Source organism: Equus caballus, chromosome 18, assembly GCF_041296265.1.
Source record: "Equus caballus isolate H_3958 breed thoroughbred chromosome 18, TB-T2T, whole genome shotgun sequence".
NCBI classification, from domain to species: domain Eukaryota; kingdom Metazoa; phylum Chordata; class Mammalia; order Perissodactyla; family Equidae; genus Equus; species Equus caballus.
Window position 1 is genome coordinate 46,814,591 of NC_091701.1, and position 17,400 is coordinate 46,831,990.

Here is a 17,400-nt window from a genome sequence, read left to right on the forward strand (position 1 = left end):
TTTATTACAGACGGTAGAACACGAACGACAAAAAAGGACAAACAGTAGAATATGTTACTAGCAATTCTTAAAAGAAAACTTACATAGCATTGGGGATAATAATAATAATAATGACAATTTATTGAGTGCTTACTATAGGTCGGGAATTGTGGTAAGTACTTCACATTTATTATCTCATTTAATACTCTCCAAAAAGTATGAAGTAGGTAATATTATCCTTATTTTTGAGGAGAGAAAATTGTATAGTCGGGTAAGGCCACACAGTAAGTGGCTAAAATGGAATTATATAACCCAGCATTTGGCTCCAGAGAAAAATATATTACCAAAAACATTATAATTGTGACCTCATGTGTCTGAAAACAAATGCTTAGACTTTGGACAATAAACAATGAGCACTTGTAATTTTAACTCAAGGCATTAATCTAATTTCTGGGGTATTATAATGACTTATAGATAAGACTCATTATTGAAATTCAGGAATGAAAACATTAACATATTCAAATGAAACAGATCTAATAGAAGTCATGACAGGAAGCATTTTGAGTCAATAAGGAGAGATGGAAAATATGGAAATTCATATTTAAAGGTTGAAAGTCATTTTTCTAAAATGCAAATATATGTATGTATATGTGTATATATGTATATATGTATTTACATATATATGAAAGTCATTTTTCCAAAATGTGTATACATATGTGTATATATACAGACTCATGTCTTATTAGTATCCTCCATTATTTAGTACACTCCCAGGCACAGGGTAACTGATGAATAAACAAAGGTAGGCAAAAGTATAAGGAGCAAAACAGAAAGAACCAAAATGGTGCGAGTACTTTAATATACTATAGGTTGCATTCCTGACACAGAATAAAGAATCTTTATCTTTTGAGGCATCTGCTGTCAGTTTACTTCCACTAGAAGCAGAGCAGCTCATAAATTGTGCCTTGCTTTGATGAAGAGAGCACAACATAAAAGTAAGGAAGCAATAAGGAGAAACAATTTTGCTTAGGTTTTATTTCTGACCAAGAAGAAAGAAATGATGAAGAAAAGAGACAAGAAATTTGGGACAATAAGATAATCTATAAAAGAATATTTACAGATAACCAGATTCAAAAATGAATGAAAGAAATTGAAATGTAATGGGGATGAATAGAAGGTTCAGCATTTGATATAAAAATCTCGGATGAGATACAACTTCATTTCAACAGTAATTCATGTGAGAAAGATGAGGGATTATTACTTTCCTGGAAACTCAATATAAATTGACAAGGTAAAATGGCTAACAAAGATAAAGACAGTAAGATCGAACTCAATATTAGATTGAATCAAGAGAAAAATGGAGTCTGGATCATGGGAAATCAAACTGTTTTCAGAGTAAGTGTGATGATGAAAATCCTTCAAAATGGTTCTATTAAAAAGAATTAAATGAGGTGGAAAAGTATGATCTAAGTGCCCAGTTTGTATCAAACATGTACAAATATATTGTGACATAAAAGGAAAGACATGCATGTATATAAGTCGTTATAATAAAATATTATGATATTTTGTAAGATGCATGAACCCAGAGCATGAATTGTTTATTACCCTTACCCTGTGCCTTGTATCTCTGGGAACCACAAAAGAAGCCATTCATTCTGCCTGGGGTTGGGAAAGCTTCATAATCACTATCTTTAAAGAGCTGAAACAGTGTTTCCCATACTTAACTCCTGAACTTCAGGTACTACATCCATGGACCTAGTGGGTACAGTCTAATTAGAAAGCAATGCATTAAAGTGCAGCACAGGCAGCAAAAGCTCCATTCACCAGTACTCCCTACCTCATGCAATGTGCTCTGACATCATCTATTCTATTTAATTTAAAAAATGTAAAAATTACTAGTACAGTAAATTGGTTTATAAGCTCCATCAAGGTCAGAACTCCTAATTTGAGAATTACTGCATTAAATTTTCTCTAAAGTTTCCACTAAACTAACATTTAAATTTTCAATTAATGCCATGTTCCAAGATATAAAATGACAGAGTGTGAAGAAATAGAATTGCCTTCAGGGGTTCAGGGGATAGTCACTTTTTTATAAAGAGATCAGTGTTCCTGTTAGCCCTGATCAATATAAACAAAAACATCATATGTATGTAAATAATGCTAAATTTTTGCATAAAAATATTTGTTATGAATGGTCTTTGCAACAAAATAGTTTCTTTTTTAATTCTTCAAACAGTATGTACTAGCTATTAGTCTTCATCAAATATTAACTGTAGGTCTGAGGAATCAAGAAAAACTCAGACTGCGAAGAATATCACCAAGTTTCTTATAACAAAACTTTCCATTTCATGCAGATAACCATTTTTCAAAAAATCAGTCTCCATCTGGCTCTTCAGCAAAACTCAAGTCTTTAATGAACAAAGTTTGAACTGAGATAATATTCAAACTAAAAGTCTTGGGGCAGGTCCTGTGGCCGAGTGGTTAAGTTCAAGCACTCTGCTTTGGCGGCCCAGGGTTTCCGCCTGTTCGAATCCTCGGTGCAGACGTGGCACCACTCACCAAGCCATGCTGAGGCAGCATCCCACATGCCACAACTAGAAGTATCCACAACTAAAAATACACCATTATATACTGGGGGGTTTTGGGAGAAAAAGGAAAAAAAAAAGTCTTGAAAAAATTCCACAAGGTTTTGCAAAAATTATCTGTCATTATTTTCCTGAATCTTTTTCCATGGACACACAAAATGTGACAAGGATCTCCCTGCCATTATTTCTCCATACTCTTTCTCTCCCCGTGTCACTACACAAACTTGATTTACCTAAGAAGCCCATAGTTCTGGGATCAAGGCAACAGCTTCTAGCTCTAATATTAGCCCCAAATCTGAAATGTGGAGGATGACATAGCTTATTCAGAGACTCATTATAAAAGGGTGGAACATCTTTAAAGGGACATAGCCAATAATTCAAAAGAATGTCACTTGCCTATGTATCTTACTTGAACAACTATCAAATGTAATGTAGTTACCCTTGGACATGGTGACATTCTAGTAGAATTATGTCCCTAGTAGAGTACTTTGATGGTATTCAGTCCTTCAAAGTATTTAGACTATGTGAAAATTAATTAATGTAATCCATCAAATCAACAATGTAAAGAAAAATCACATGATCATATCAATAGATGCAGAGAAAGCATTTGACAAAACCAAGCACTCGTTCATGATAAAAACTCTCAGTAAACAGGAATAGAGGAAAACTTCCTCAATTTGATAAAGAATATTTACAAAAAATCTAGAACTAACATCTACTTAGTAGTGAAAAACTACAAGCTTTCCCACTAAGATCAGGAATAAGGCAAGTATGTCCCTTCTCCACTCCTTTTTCTTTTTTTTTAAAGATTTTATTTTTCCTTTGTCTCCCAAAGCCCCCTGGTACAAAGTTGTGTATTTTTAGTTGCGCGTTCTCCTAGTTGTGGCATGTGGGATGCTGCCTCAGCATGGCTTGGTGAGCAGCGCCATGTCTGCACCAAGGATTCCAACTGCTGAAACCCTGGGCTGCTGAAGCAGAGCATGCAAACTTAACCACTTGTCCACAGGGCCGGCCCCATCCACTCCTTTTCAACATTGTACTGGAAGTTGTAGCTAATGCAATAAGACAAGAAAAAGAAATAAGAGGTATACTGATTGGGAAAGAAGAAATAAAATTGTCTTTGTTTGCAGAATGAGATTGTTTATGTAGAAAATCCAAAATAATCAACAACAACAACAAAATCCTCCTGGAACTAATAAGCAATTATAGCAGGGTTGCAGGACACAAAGTTAATGTATAAAAGTCAATCATTTTCTTATATGCCAGCATTTAAAGAGTGGAATTTGAAATTAAAAACCAAACCACTTACATTAGCACCCCCCAAAAATAAAACACTGAAGTATAAATCTAAGATGTACAATATCTATGTGAGGAAAATTACAGAACTCTGATGAGAAAAATCAAAGAAGAACTAAATAAATGGAGAGATATTCTATATTTATGGTTTGGAAGACTCAGTATTGTCAAGATGTCAGTTCTTTCCAAATTGATCTATTGCTCAATGCTATTTCATTCAAAATCCCAGCAAGTTAGTTTGTGGATATCAACAAAGTGATTCTGAAGTTTATATAAGGAGGCAAAAGATCCAGAATAGCCAACACCATATTGAAGAAGAACTAAGTCAGATGACCGACACTACCCAACTTCAAGATTTACTATAAAGCTACAGTAATCAAGACAATGTGGTATTGGTGAAAGCATAGACAAATAGATCAACAGAACAGACTAGAGAACCCAGAAATAAACCTGCATAAGTATAGTCAACTGATCTTTGACACAGGAGCAAAAGCAGTATTATGGAGAACAGATACTTTTTTCAACAAATGGTGCTGGAAAAACTGTACATCTAAATGCAAAAAATGAATCTAGACACAGAATTTACACCCTTCACAAAAAATTAACTCAAAATGGATCTCAAACCTAAATGCAAAAATGAAAAACTATAAAACTTGTAGAAGATAAGATAGGAGAAAAATGTAGATGATCTTGGTAAGGCGATCATTTTTTAGATACAATACCAAAAAGAGGATTCATGAAAGCAAGAACTGAAAACTAGACTTCACTAAAATTAAAAATTTATGCTCTGTGAAAGATACTGCCAAGAGAGTGAGCAGATAAGCCACAAACTGGGAGAAAATATTTGCAGAAGACACATCTGATAAAGCGCTGTTACCCAAAATATAGAAAGAACTCTTAAAACTCAACAATAAGAAAACAAACAACCTGATTAATAAATAGGCCAAAGACCTTAACAGACAATTCTCAAAAGAAGATATACAGGTGACAAATAAGCACATAAAAAGATGCTCCACATTACATTTCATGAGGGTAACGCAAATCACAACAATAGTGAGATACCACTACATACCTATCAGAATGGCACAAATCCAGAACACTGACAACACCAAATGCTGGTGAGGATGTGAGGCAACAGGAACTCCCATTCATTGCTATTTGGAATGCCAAATGGTACAGCCAATTGGGAAGACAGTTGGGCAATTTTTTACAAAACAAAACTTACTCTTACTGGACGATCCAGTGAGTGCCCTCCTCGGCATTTACCCAAAGGAGCTGAAAACTTATGTCTGCACAAAAACCTGCACATGGATGTTAATGGAAGCTTTATTCATAATTGTCAAAATTTGAAAGCAACCAAGATGTCCTTCACTAGGTGAATTGATAAATAAACGGTGGTACATCCAAACAATGAAATATTATTTAGAACTAAAAAGAAATGAACTATAAGCCATGAAATAACATGGAGGAAACTTAAATAAGTATTACTAAGTAAAAGAAGTCAGTCTGAAAAGGCTACATACTACATGACTCCAACTATATGATATTATAGAAAAGGCAAAACGTTGAAGACAATAAAAAGATCAGTGGTTGCCACGGGTTAGGAGTGAGGGAAGGATGACTATGCAGAGCACAGAGGATTTTCAGGGCAGTGAAACTGCTCAGTATGATACTATAATGGCGGATACATGTCATTATACATTTGTCCAAACCCATAAAGTGTACAATACTAAGAGTGAACCCTAATGTGAACTACGGACTTTCACTAATAATGACGTGTCAATGTAGGTTCATCAACTGAAACCAACGTACCACTCTGGTATGGGATATTGATAATGGGGGAGACTATGCATGTGTGGGGGCCAGCGGTATATGGGAAATCTCTCTGCCTTTCTTTCAATTTTTCTGTGAACCTAAAACTGCTCTAAAAAAGTAAAGTCTTCACATAAATTTTTAAAATTAGATTATATAACCTAAAGGGTACTTTACTGTTTTTGAGACTTCCACACAATAAATGGGAAGTGAAGGTGCTTTGTTCTGGACTTCTTTTGAATTATCTGTTATATCCATTAGATTTTAGCTTAATATTTCTAAGTAAGTTGCTATGGACTGAATTGTGTTCCCACAAAATTAAAATGTAGAAGCTCCAAGTCCCAACATGACTGTATTTGGAGATAGGGCCTGTGAGGGAGTGATAAAGGTTAAATGATGTCATAAAGGTGGGGTCCTAAAAGACACTAGAGTTTTTTCTCTTTCGACATGCACACACCGAGGAAAGGCCACGTGAGGACACAGTAAGAAGGCGGCCACCTGCAACCCAAGCAGAGAGCTCTCCCCAGACACTAACCCTGCTACCACCTTGATCTTTGACTTTCCAGTTTCAAGAAATGTGAGAAAATACATTTTGGTTGTTTAAGCCACCTGGGGTGTGATATATTGTTAAGGCAGCCTGTAAGATTAATACATGGGTCAATATAATTTTAATCGGAGGAAATACATAGAATACTTCTTGTTAAGTTCTCTTCCATGTAAATGTGCCAATGTGACGCAGTGGATGATATACAGAACTTGCAAACAAAGGCTATAAGTTCAATCCTCAGCTATACCTCTCATTAGTTACAGGATCTGAAGCTCCCTGAGCTAGTTTTCTTATCGGAAAAGTTAGATAATAACACATTCCTTTCTAGGTTATTATAAGGATTAAATCACATGACCTTTGTTCATTTCTTGGATCTTTCATTTATTCATTCATTATCTAACAAATATCCATTCATAAGGATGAAAAAACTCATGTGTACTCTATATTATTTTTCAATTGTCAATCATCATCCTGGGCTTCAATTTTTGGTTCCTCAATGAAATAAAATATTATATGATGGCGAAAAAATTCTAGACAGAAAATATATAATCATAAATACAGACAATATAATAAACGAATATACATATAAATTTATACCTACTCATATCTATAAAATCTTACCTCTTTGCTTTCTTCCAGATCCGACTCACTGCTGAAGTCCTCTGTGTTTAAATTTTCAAAGTCAGACTCTCCTACAGCAATTGGTACAGTCACAGTAAGACTGGGATTGTTTATGAATGACATGTAATCACTTTCGTCAATAATGTATTTTTCAACACTGCTGCCAGTTCCTATCCCACTCGTGGTTCCATTGACATCTTTAAGATAGTCAAGATCTTTTCCAATTTCCGCTGTATGATTGGACATACAATTGTCTTTCTTGTTGTTTAGGTCATCAAGTGGTTTAATTTCATCTAAAATCTTTTGTTTTCTAACAAAGGATTGTTGAATAAATTCATATATTTTTCTCTTCACATAAGCTATTCCCTTGTGCATCCTGTCCACAGCAATTTGGAGATTATTCATTTCATTATCATCATCAGTGGCTGCAAGGTTGTCTGCACTAAATGAGCTCAGAAGCAAGGCCAGAAAGAGGTTCAGGACCTTAAAAACAATACAAACATGATTACAATTTCACTCCAACGTAAAGAAGAGCAGAGTGAGATCACTTATTCCTCTAAGTGTGGAGGAAATTATAAGTTCTAACAATCAGATGAGAAAGAAACACCATAGCATAGAGATTAGAATTTGGGCCATCTGAATTTATGATCTGGCTCCATAGATATTTCACTATACATCCTGGACAAAGACATGATTTCTGTTAGTCTTAAATTCTCCCACTTATAAAATGAAGAAGTTGCATGAGCTGACCTAAGGTTTAGCTAAATCGTATGACTACAAGAAAATAGATTGATTTATGTACTATAAAATTGTATGATTATGAGAAAACAGTTTGATACATGTATTATACAGGAGTTTCAAGCTTAAAAATTATTATTGTTTGCAATTATGCATTCAAATACATTCTATAGCTTTTTTTGATAAGCAGAGATATTGAATTGCATATTAATTAGAAAGTAACCATAAGACCTAGAATGAGAATTAAGGGCTTAACATGGGCATTGACACGTGTTTTCTTAACCTATTGCATTTCTCATACCCCCCTGTTGACTAATTAGGGAACTATTGATAAATAATCCCTAATATTTCCATGAGACTGGCACATTAATATATACCCATCAGAATATATTATATACCTCTATACTATAAAGAGGAATTAATGTTCCAAACTTAAGAGAGAGAAGAATTGATTAGTTACTTCATTTAGATAATCTCAGGCATCACTAGCCAACCCCTGTTTTGACTGAGGGTCACTAGAGAATTGACTAACACAAGTTGGCTAATGCATCTGCCATATAACATAGAGTGATTGAATGCTATATGCCAATAGGGGGCAAGGAAATGGTAAAATTACTGTGAACACTTAAAGGCAGCACTTTTTAGTTCTATACTGGCAGGTAAGGTTGGGCTTTCTCTAAATTTTTTTTTCAGACTTCTCTCTCCCTTGTCTCTGAACTCGTAAAATGATCCCAGTGTATCCTTCTAGGCCTGTCTTCAAGATGATACTCTATTGGAATTCACATAACAAATGTGATGAAATGATTGACAAAGTGGAGTTGAGTATAAAACTGTAGGGTCACTACATTGCTGTGTTGCTGTGTTGTCAAAGTGAAACTATAAGTATATCCAAGTTAAGAGACTTTTAAAATTAATGATCATTTTTGTTTTGTATAAAATGGTCACCACTATATTATGCTCTTAATCTGTTTCTGAAATAAGTATCTTAAATGGGTACATACCACCAGATTTCCAATGACCATGACCATCATGAAGACAGTAAGGCACATGGCTTGACCAGCGACCTCCATACAGTCCCACATGGTCTCTATCCACTCGCCACACAGCACGCGGAACACAATTAGGAAGGAGTGGAAAAAGTCATTCATGTGCCAGCGTGGGAGCTGACAGTCACTGGCGATCTTGCAGACACAATCTTTGTAGCTTTTACCAAAGAGCTGCATGCCAACCACGGCAAAAATGAAGACGATGATGGCCAACACCAAAGTTAGATTTCCCAGAGCCCCCACTGAATTGCCAATGATCTTTATTAGCATATTTAATGTTGGCCAAGATTTTGCCAACTTGAAAACTCGGAGCTGGAAAATAAAAAATTAATATATATTATTATGATTTTTAAAAGCATTACACATATTGGGGTTTACCAAGAAATGATGATTAAAATAGAATCTCTTACAACATCTGCCATGAACTCGAACCCTCTCAGGCTCATGGCTAATTTTTGGACCCCTTAGGAAGAATTTGATTCTCCTATATTTTAACCATGTAGACCATTTTCCCCTGAAAGTGAATTTTTTCTTTTTTTTGAGGAAGATTAGCCCTGAGCTAACATCTGCAGCCAATCCTCCTCTTTTTGCTGAGGAAGATTGGCCCTGAGCTAACATCCGTGCCCAACTTCCTCTACTTTATATGTGGGACACCTGCCACAGTATGCCTGCTGAGTGGTGCCATGTCTGCGCCCGGGATCTGAACCAGCGAACCCCGGGCCACCAAAGCAGAACGTGTGAACTTAACCGCTGTGCCACCGGGCTGTCCTCTCCCACCCCACCGTGAAAGTGAATTTTTAATGATTACTTGGAGCCCAACCATCCTTAATTTGTTTTGTGAAGATGAGCCTAAGGCACAACAGTCCTGACACTAACATTAACATCTGAATCGCAATGATCTCCACTGAAAGATATTCATTTGTTAATAGCATGCAAAGTAACATCATATGGAGCCCTACTATGAGTGAAGCAAAGTGTTTATTATTCACTAGTGCTCCTTTGGGGCATTGATATAACTAGATGTGCCTGCATTGAAAAACGGAGTATTTCTCCCGACTTCATAATTCTTTCCCTGATTTGCAAGGACATATATGTGAATCAACAGGCAATTCTACAGATTTCTCTCCTCTGATTTTGTGAGGGAGCATATTTTCCAGAGGTAGAATTAGGAAGAGTTTCTGCATGCACATCGTGCATCTGATTGTCATCCAACACTATAAAGGACTGTTTATATTTTCAAGTTACTGTTAAAATGTGATCCCACAACTAGAGGGATGTGCAGCTAAGATACACAACTGTGTACGGGGTTGGGGGGGGGTGGTTTGGGGAGATAAGGCAGAAAAAAAAAAAGATTGGCAACAGTTGTTAGCCCCGGTGCCAATCTTTAAAAAAAATAAAATAAAATAAATAAAATGTGATACATCTTCATAAAAATATTTCCTTAGACCCAGAAATATTAACTGTAGTCATCTCTAGAAAAAATAAGTCAGAATGGCGACTCAGTAATATAGTAACTTTACAGGACTTTGCCCTTTGGAATAAAGGCTTTTCTAAGTGGGAATAATTTTTTCCACTTAGGGACAGTTTTTGACAATGCAAATGTTACAAAAACTTAAAATGTTAATGGTTGTGTGGTGAAACCTATGACAGTACTAAGTAAGAACTCTGATTGTTGGAAAGATTTTTGTTTGTGTTGCTGTTTTGTTTTGTTTTTTACCAATCGGAATGAACGAAGAACCGATAATCCTTCCACATTGGCGAGGCCAAGTTCTACCAGGCTAAGCGTCACAATAAAACCATCAAAGATATTCCAGCCTTCTTGGAAATAATAGTAGGGATCCATGGCAATAATTTTCAGAAACATTTCTGCTGTAAAGATCCCAGTGAAAACCTAAGATCAAAACAAAATTACTCTAATTCCATCAGATAATTATAAAGTAGAATGACATAATGTTTGCTTTTAGAACAAAATGTTAATGCTACTTTCCCCAGGATAATCTATTACTAGCTTACACTTGTATAGTAATTTATAATTGATGAAAGCGTCTCATATACATTATTTCATTTTATCCTAACAGAAGTTTATTAACTGGCTAATGCAGGTATTATAATTATTACTTCACCGATAAGGAAACAGGTCTTCAGATGGGTGCAATGACTTGTCCAATATCACACAACTAGAAAATGGCAAAACTAGGATTTGAGTGCAAATCTATTTTTAACCAGTGTGCTTTCCACTACATTAAACTGCCTTTTCCTTGAGCCTTTATACAGCACAAGTACTGACAAGATTTTGCCCATCAACAGTTTTATTTATCTACAAGCTTATTCCTATTTCCCTCAAATCAGATAGAATTATTATACATGTTTACCTATTATTATAATACATGTATTACTATTGTCAATTTGTTATGCACATGAAAAAATAAATTTATTTCCATAGTGTAAATACTAAAATTTAAAAAATATAAATACTACAATACAAGATGTTTTACATACTTTGCTTTTTACCATCAAAAATCCTAAACCTTAAAACAAATATTATGGAAAATGCATACATTACTTTAGAGACTTCTTTCTTTCAGCAAAAAAAAAGCTAATATTCCTAAGTTGAGTTAACTGACAAACACTTTAATAATTTATGTTTTTTAAGTACAGAAGAGAAAAAACTAAGTGGCACCCTTCATCGAAAATGGCCTTGTTAATCACATAATACACAAAATGTACTGGAGGTTTTCAATATTTTATGATTTTGATATAGAATAGATGGATGAAGCAATATGTATCCTACCTAGATCCCAGAAGTGGAAAAGCTGGAGACATTTTTGAGTTGTTAAATTATTGCTTATAATGATGATGACTAAGCAAGGAAAAAGATGTACAGTTTTATTTTAGCCTTCTATAGGTAGGGAAACTGTGATAATATCATTTTAAAAAGTGTTCCCTTAAACTATGAACTGCACCTGGAAAAGGTATAAACATCAATATGGACTTTTCAAGTAGGACTGGAGGCCTATGCCTATTACTCTCCTTCTCAGATTTTGCTCTCATGTTAAGGGCCATTATTTTTGGCAAAAAGTATGGTGTAGCCAGCTAGATATAATTCCCATCTTTTGGGAGCCAGGATGCAGGAAGGGTGGTGGCAAGACTGAGATAAGTGACTAAATGTAAACAGTTTCTCAAACAGAAAATTTGAAGACTGAACACATTTACCTTCCAGTATGCTTACCAAGTTTCCTACTGTAAGCACATTATTGAAATGTTCTGTCATTGGATAGTGCTCCATGGCCATGAAAAGAGTATTTAAGACAATACAGATGGTGATGGCCAGGTCCACAAATGGGTCCATCACAACCAAGTTGACAATATGTTTCACTTTTAGCCAATATGGCGAACAGTCCCAGATTAAGAATATGTTAGAAAATTTATACCAACAGGGAGGGCATTTCTGTCTGGATTCTTCAAGTTCTAGATTAAAAAAAAAAAAAGAACCACCAAAAGATATGTTTTATGCACACATATATTTATTTATTTCAGATCCACTGGCCTTCTTTTTGATAATCAACCCATTTCCATTTGCTACAGAGTCAAATTTGCTACTCTTGCAAAGATGTTTCTCCAGACACACATATAGAGCAGAAGCAGCAATGTGCATTGATAATGTGGCTCAGCACTTAGCCTTAAATTAAGTGAATAGTCTTTTAAATGAAGTCTCAACAGGAATAGGGGTTGTGGTACTGTAGATGCTGTGTGTAATCCTATGTTAATGTCTGGCTAAGCTGTCATCCTCAGGCTATGAGAAATAGGGTAGGGTTCAATGTGAACCAAGAATCACCTTTTTACTTTGTTTTTATTTTGCAAAAATGGCCTCCTACACCCCTCCAACCTTGAGAAAATTTAGGATGATGTCCTAAACTAAGTGGAACAGAAGAGAGGGTCACCATGACCAACAGGATTAAAAACCCCTAACAGAAATGCTTTATTCTGCATTTTTAAGGCATTGCCATACAGAGGAAAACATTCTTCAGAGTTCCAGTATCATTGAGTTTAAGTAACTTTTTTAAAGTTTCTGGAATATATGAGTAGGTCTAACGAATAACTCTTAAATAAGACCTGTTATATTCTCTTTAGAATGTACTGTTTCCAACTCACAAATAGAGATCTGTGTTTCAAATGAGTCAATATAAGCTTAGTGAAAATAATTGAAATGGAAATGGAATTTGTTACAAACCTTCTACTGTATTTGTTAAAATGCTGGCTATGCTCATTGCTCTCTGCCTCTGGGAAGGATCTTCTAGAAAGTCCATGGAAACATGGAAAGAACTTGATCTTCTCTTTCTCATTTCAGTTTCAGTGGTTGTTCCCTGTAAAGAAAATGCTAATGCATTAAATGATTAACTTGAGCAATGTGATAAGCAAACAACCAAAGGTGATACAGTGAATTTCATGAAACACATGCACCATGCACTTTCATATTTAATTGGTGATGGCAGATATTGCTGACTTATTGTATCATTAACCTGGAATGTCCAAACTGTTAACCATTTAGTCATACAGCAAAAACAGCTTTTTTACCCTCTGATTTCATAATTTTATGAGACATAATGCACTTTTGATATAGTGGATAGATCTCATGAGTTATCCCTAATTCTGAACTAACAGCAAAAAACTAATAACCTGAAAATTTATATAAATGATCAAGGCATTTTATTTTGAGAAGGTAGCCATTTATTTTTAAAGATATACGAATGATTACAACACACATAGCTGCCATCTCATTTGCTGGACACAAGACATACACGTTCATTTGACAACAAAAACTGTATGTTAAAAAAAAAAGGCACACATGCTGCATGGACAACAGTTTCATCCAGGGTACCAAAGCAATAAGTCATCTAGTGCTGACTTAGTCATGCCTCATCATGCTGATATATTTCCAAGTGAGTTAATGTCTAAAAAGAGGCAGTATGTGTTAGGAAATTCCTCATCTGCATATATATTCACAAACACATGATATACCTTTGTACACAGACAAGTCTTTGATCTGTCTGTATTAATAATTTACTTGTGTCTCTTCATTTAGATTAGTTTTGAGACCTATATCAGCATTTTTTTCAGTGAAACACATAAGAGTACTAGAAATTGTAAGGTAAAAATGAAGCTATCTAAGCACAGTGTTCTCGAAAATCTTCTAAACTAAAGCAGAGCTCTATTGAAGGATTGGTTGGAAAGATTTATTATACACCCTTTACACTTAAACATAGGAATCATTCATTTACTTTTATATCAGAGTTTTACAAGACGTCTTGCTATCTAAGTTCAGCATGGGTATATAGCAAATCCTCCAACTGGAGGCAGTAATTTATTATTGTGTCTAATTGATCCTTAGCATGTTTCATAAGTAAATGCATTCAGGTGTTATGCAAAAGAGTGTTGAGGCTTTAAGTTTTAGTTGGTTAGTCTATTAAAGGTATTACAAGATGCAGGTGCATTCACAGCTTGACCAACCAGGAATCATTCTCAAGGGGTTCCATTCTGTAGAAACACTGGCTGGTGCAGCAATAATGGGCCAGCCATGCCTGAACTATTTAAAACTTCCTTACATTGTCATCAGTAGCTGGCTTATCTATTATCACCTCTGGCAGAAGCTGTCCAACAGGCGATGTAGGAACTGAAGGTCCACCAACCAAGGAAACCACACCATTGCAATCCACAGTGCTGTGCATCTTCCCATTCGCTGGAAACACTGCCAGCATCCGGGATGACCTACTGGTCTGACTCAAGTTACTGTTGCGTCGCTCTCCATGTCGTCGGGGCACAAACAAGGAGTCTCTCCGGCTCTCGTTATCCTCAAAGGTGCTGTGCTCATCGTCAGCAAAGTCGTTCTCTGATCCCACATCCTTTGCTCGCCCTCTAAAGCTGAAAAGGCTTGTTCTGCTATTTCGCCTTGGGGAAAATAGGGAGCCACGGATGCTCAACAAAGACTAAAAGTTTGAAACCAAAAGAAATAAAATCATATTAATATAGCCATTTGAAATGTGCTTCTATTTTGCGAGATTAAGTTGAAGGGAATTTCAGTATTCATAACAGAAAGTGATTCATTCATTTTGATTAACATTCTCCTTTTATGTACATTCAGATTAAATTAGTTTTATAAGAGAGGGTTTTTAGTTCGTGAGATTAAATGAAGGGGAAGACAGATCTCAACTTGAAGATATTGAAAAAAACAAAACCCTGAACCACCATTTTTCAAGTTCGAAAGGAAACATTCCTAGTACATTACTATAGACGTTGTAAACATTCGATAAACATCAGCAGCATGACATTAACAAGGCCACATTTGTTTTCGTTGCTTTTTCCTTTCAAGGACAACACTTTTCACAAATTGTTTTAGTTCCTCTTTCTCAAATCGCTTTAAATTAATTATTATTCCTGTCTCATCTATAAGGCACAGTGTTGTTGGAACTTGAAGTTAAGCCTTCTGAAATCCAGAGCGATGTGCTTTTCAATAAAATATACCACAACTAATATCTTCAGAAGCACGCGTGACGGTTTAGAAAGAAGTTAGGGGAAAAAAACAACACAAAATAACTAAAAAGACATTACTGATCGGCTAGCCCCATATCCACATTTTTTTTTTTTTCATTAAAAAGGCTGAGGACTGGAAAGATTAAATGTCAATAGTTACAACAAGTACCAGCAGACAGTATCAGGATGAGAATCCAGGTCTCCCGACTTTCACCCCAGTGTTATCTCAGCTACATCAAGTGTAGACTTACATGTATGTGGAGCAAAATTTTCTCATAACTACGTAAAGAAAGGATAGGTTTAAATATAATAAACACAGCAGTTCATTCAGTTGATGAAAATTCCTAAGTCTGATTTAATTCACGCCGTCCCCTCAGCGTTCTCATTTGCATCCACTCATCATTGAACTCAGCAGCGCCATACCTGGTGTGGGGAGGAGTACCTCTTTTCATAGGTCAATCGATTCCCTTCAATGGAGAAGCGAAACCCCTTCCTCCTGATGCTGTCTTCAGATTCAGATTTGTGGAATTCATCCTCGTCTTTCTCTTCTCCACCAGACTGCTCTTTCTGTTTTCTTTTCTTTCTCCGATTTCTTCTTTCCTTGGCGCTCTTGGAACTCAACTTGGAGGCTTCCGATGAGCTGTCTGAGAGCCCGCCCACTGCACTGGGCTCTCTGGAATGCTCCGAGGCGCTTACAGCTGCAGCCTGCTACAGTGAGGAGAAAGGGCTTTAGCGTGGCACTAGGGAGGACTTTATCTTTTTAAAAAATGGCTCAAATATTTGCATGGCACTTAAAAAAGTCCATTTAGCTAACTCAAGCTGATCTCACATAGAAGCAGCTCTGCAAGTAGGAGAGGGATTTTTTTTTTCTTTCCACCTAATGAAGGCTTTCAGAATTAATTTGGTTTTCTCTGTGCTAACGTTTATGATGTTTGTATTACGCTTTACAGACCACAGTTTCGAAAGGATCAATCAGGCATCGACAAGAACATAAATTCATATTACTTTTTGTGATTTGATTTACCCTAAAACTGATATTTAGTTAGCACCATCTTCTTTTCTCTGAAAAAGAAACTGGAGCATGGCAGAAGAGCTGATGAGTTACTGGAGGTTGTACCTAAAGGTAGGAGGAATGAGATAAAGAGCTGAGGTCTTCTCTCCAGTTATTGAAACTGGGTTGTCCAATAGCCTCTAAATATTATCAGTCAAAATTATGGAGGGCGATAAAATCCTTTCTTCACCCCTACCCAGCACTCTAGCCAGAAGACTGGAGAAGAAATGAGCAACAGTTTCTGCTAAGCAAGACAAGATGTTCAGATCTCCAAATACCGTCCCCACCTTCTTCCAGTCAGCACTGGTTCTTGCTGGCCACGTGGGCGTGGAATGAAAACAACGCTTTTTGATCACAGCTTATACTGGAACTAACTTGGCACTTTTGATTATTATCATTGTTTCCAGAGTACCCTCAACACAGGGACTCCTGCAAATAAATTAATATTCCCCAAACAACTTTCTTTTATTGTAAAGACAGTGAGTTTGTATGCTAAACAGAAAGAGTGAGGAAAGATGGAAATGATAGGACAGGTGAGTACCGACGCTTCACTATGAGAACAAGCAAGCCTCAGGTTACGTGATCTCCATTGGACTGGGGACTTTTGTATGTTTACTGGATACTGCTGTATCAGAGAATATTATATTATTTGAGTACTTTCTTATTTATGTAAGGCAATTAAACAACCACGTTAAAAGCCAACATATTTTTGGTTAAAGAAAGAAATAGACTATCTTCTAAGAATCAGATGAACATCTTTTTATATACTAACCAATACATTTTTTTCTAAGAAAAGCTTTCTTAGGATTTTCTCCCAATACCAGTATACTCATTCAGTAAAAGTTTCTTACCTAAGAAGACCCCAAATCACATTTTCCCTTCTATTCTAAAAATCTGATTTGTGCTGATTGGGTGAATTTACCTGGGCTGCCTCTTGCTGCTTTTTAAGCTGTTCAAGCATCTGCTGAAATTCAGCTTCTTTCTGTTCTGCCTCTTCCAAGGTGGCCTGATTCTGTTCCTCATAGGCCATAGCCACCACAGCCAGGATCAAATTTATCAGATAGAATGATCCCAAGAAAATGACTAGCACAAAAAATATCATGTATGTTTTTCCAGCAGCACGTAATGTCTGGAAACAAGCACATCAGAATTATGTTTCAAATATTGTTTCACTAACTGGTTCCTTCAACTTTTAGC

The 17,400-nt window shown here is 35.9% G+C and overlaps 1 protein-coding gene across 8 annotated transcripts in view; it reads right to left on the minus strand.

Moving 5' to 3' along the window:
• Positions 1–17,400, minus strand: part of SCN1A (sodium voltage-gated channel alpha subunit 1) — a 147,588-nt gene that overhangs the window by 41,516 nt on the left and 88,672 nt on the right. For 3 of the 8 annotated variants that reach the window (XM_023623071.2, XM_023623069.2, XM_070241982.1), the window contains exons 10-17: positions 17,126–17,332; positions 15,576–15,860; positions 14,228–14,608; positions 12,856–12,988; positions 11,854–12,092; positions 10,342–10,515; positions 8,580–8,936; positions 6,841–7,323 (exon numbers count right to left, since the gene is read on the minus strand). In XM_023623071.2, the coding sequence (XP_023478839.1) occupies positions 6,841–7,323; positions 8,580–8,936; positions 10,342–10,515; positions 11,854–12,092; positions 12,856–12,988; positions 14,228–14,608; positions 15,576–15,860; positions 17,126–17,332 (2,259 nt within the window). The remainder of the gene's footprint in view (positions 1–6,840; positions 7,324–8,579; positions 8,937–10,341; positions 10,516–11,853; positions 12,093–12,855; positions 12,989–14,227; positions 14,609–15,575; positions 15,861–17,125; positions 17,333–17,400) is intronic. The other 5 variants (XM_070241983.1, XM_023623073.2, XM_070241984.1 and 2 more) reach the window with 2 other exon arrangements.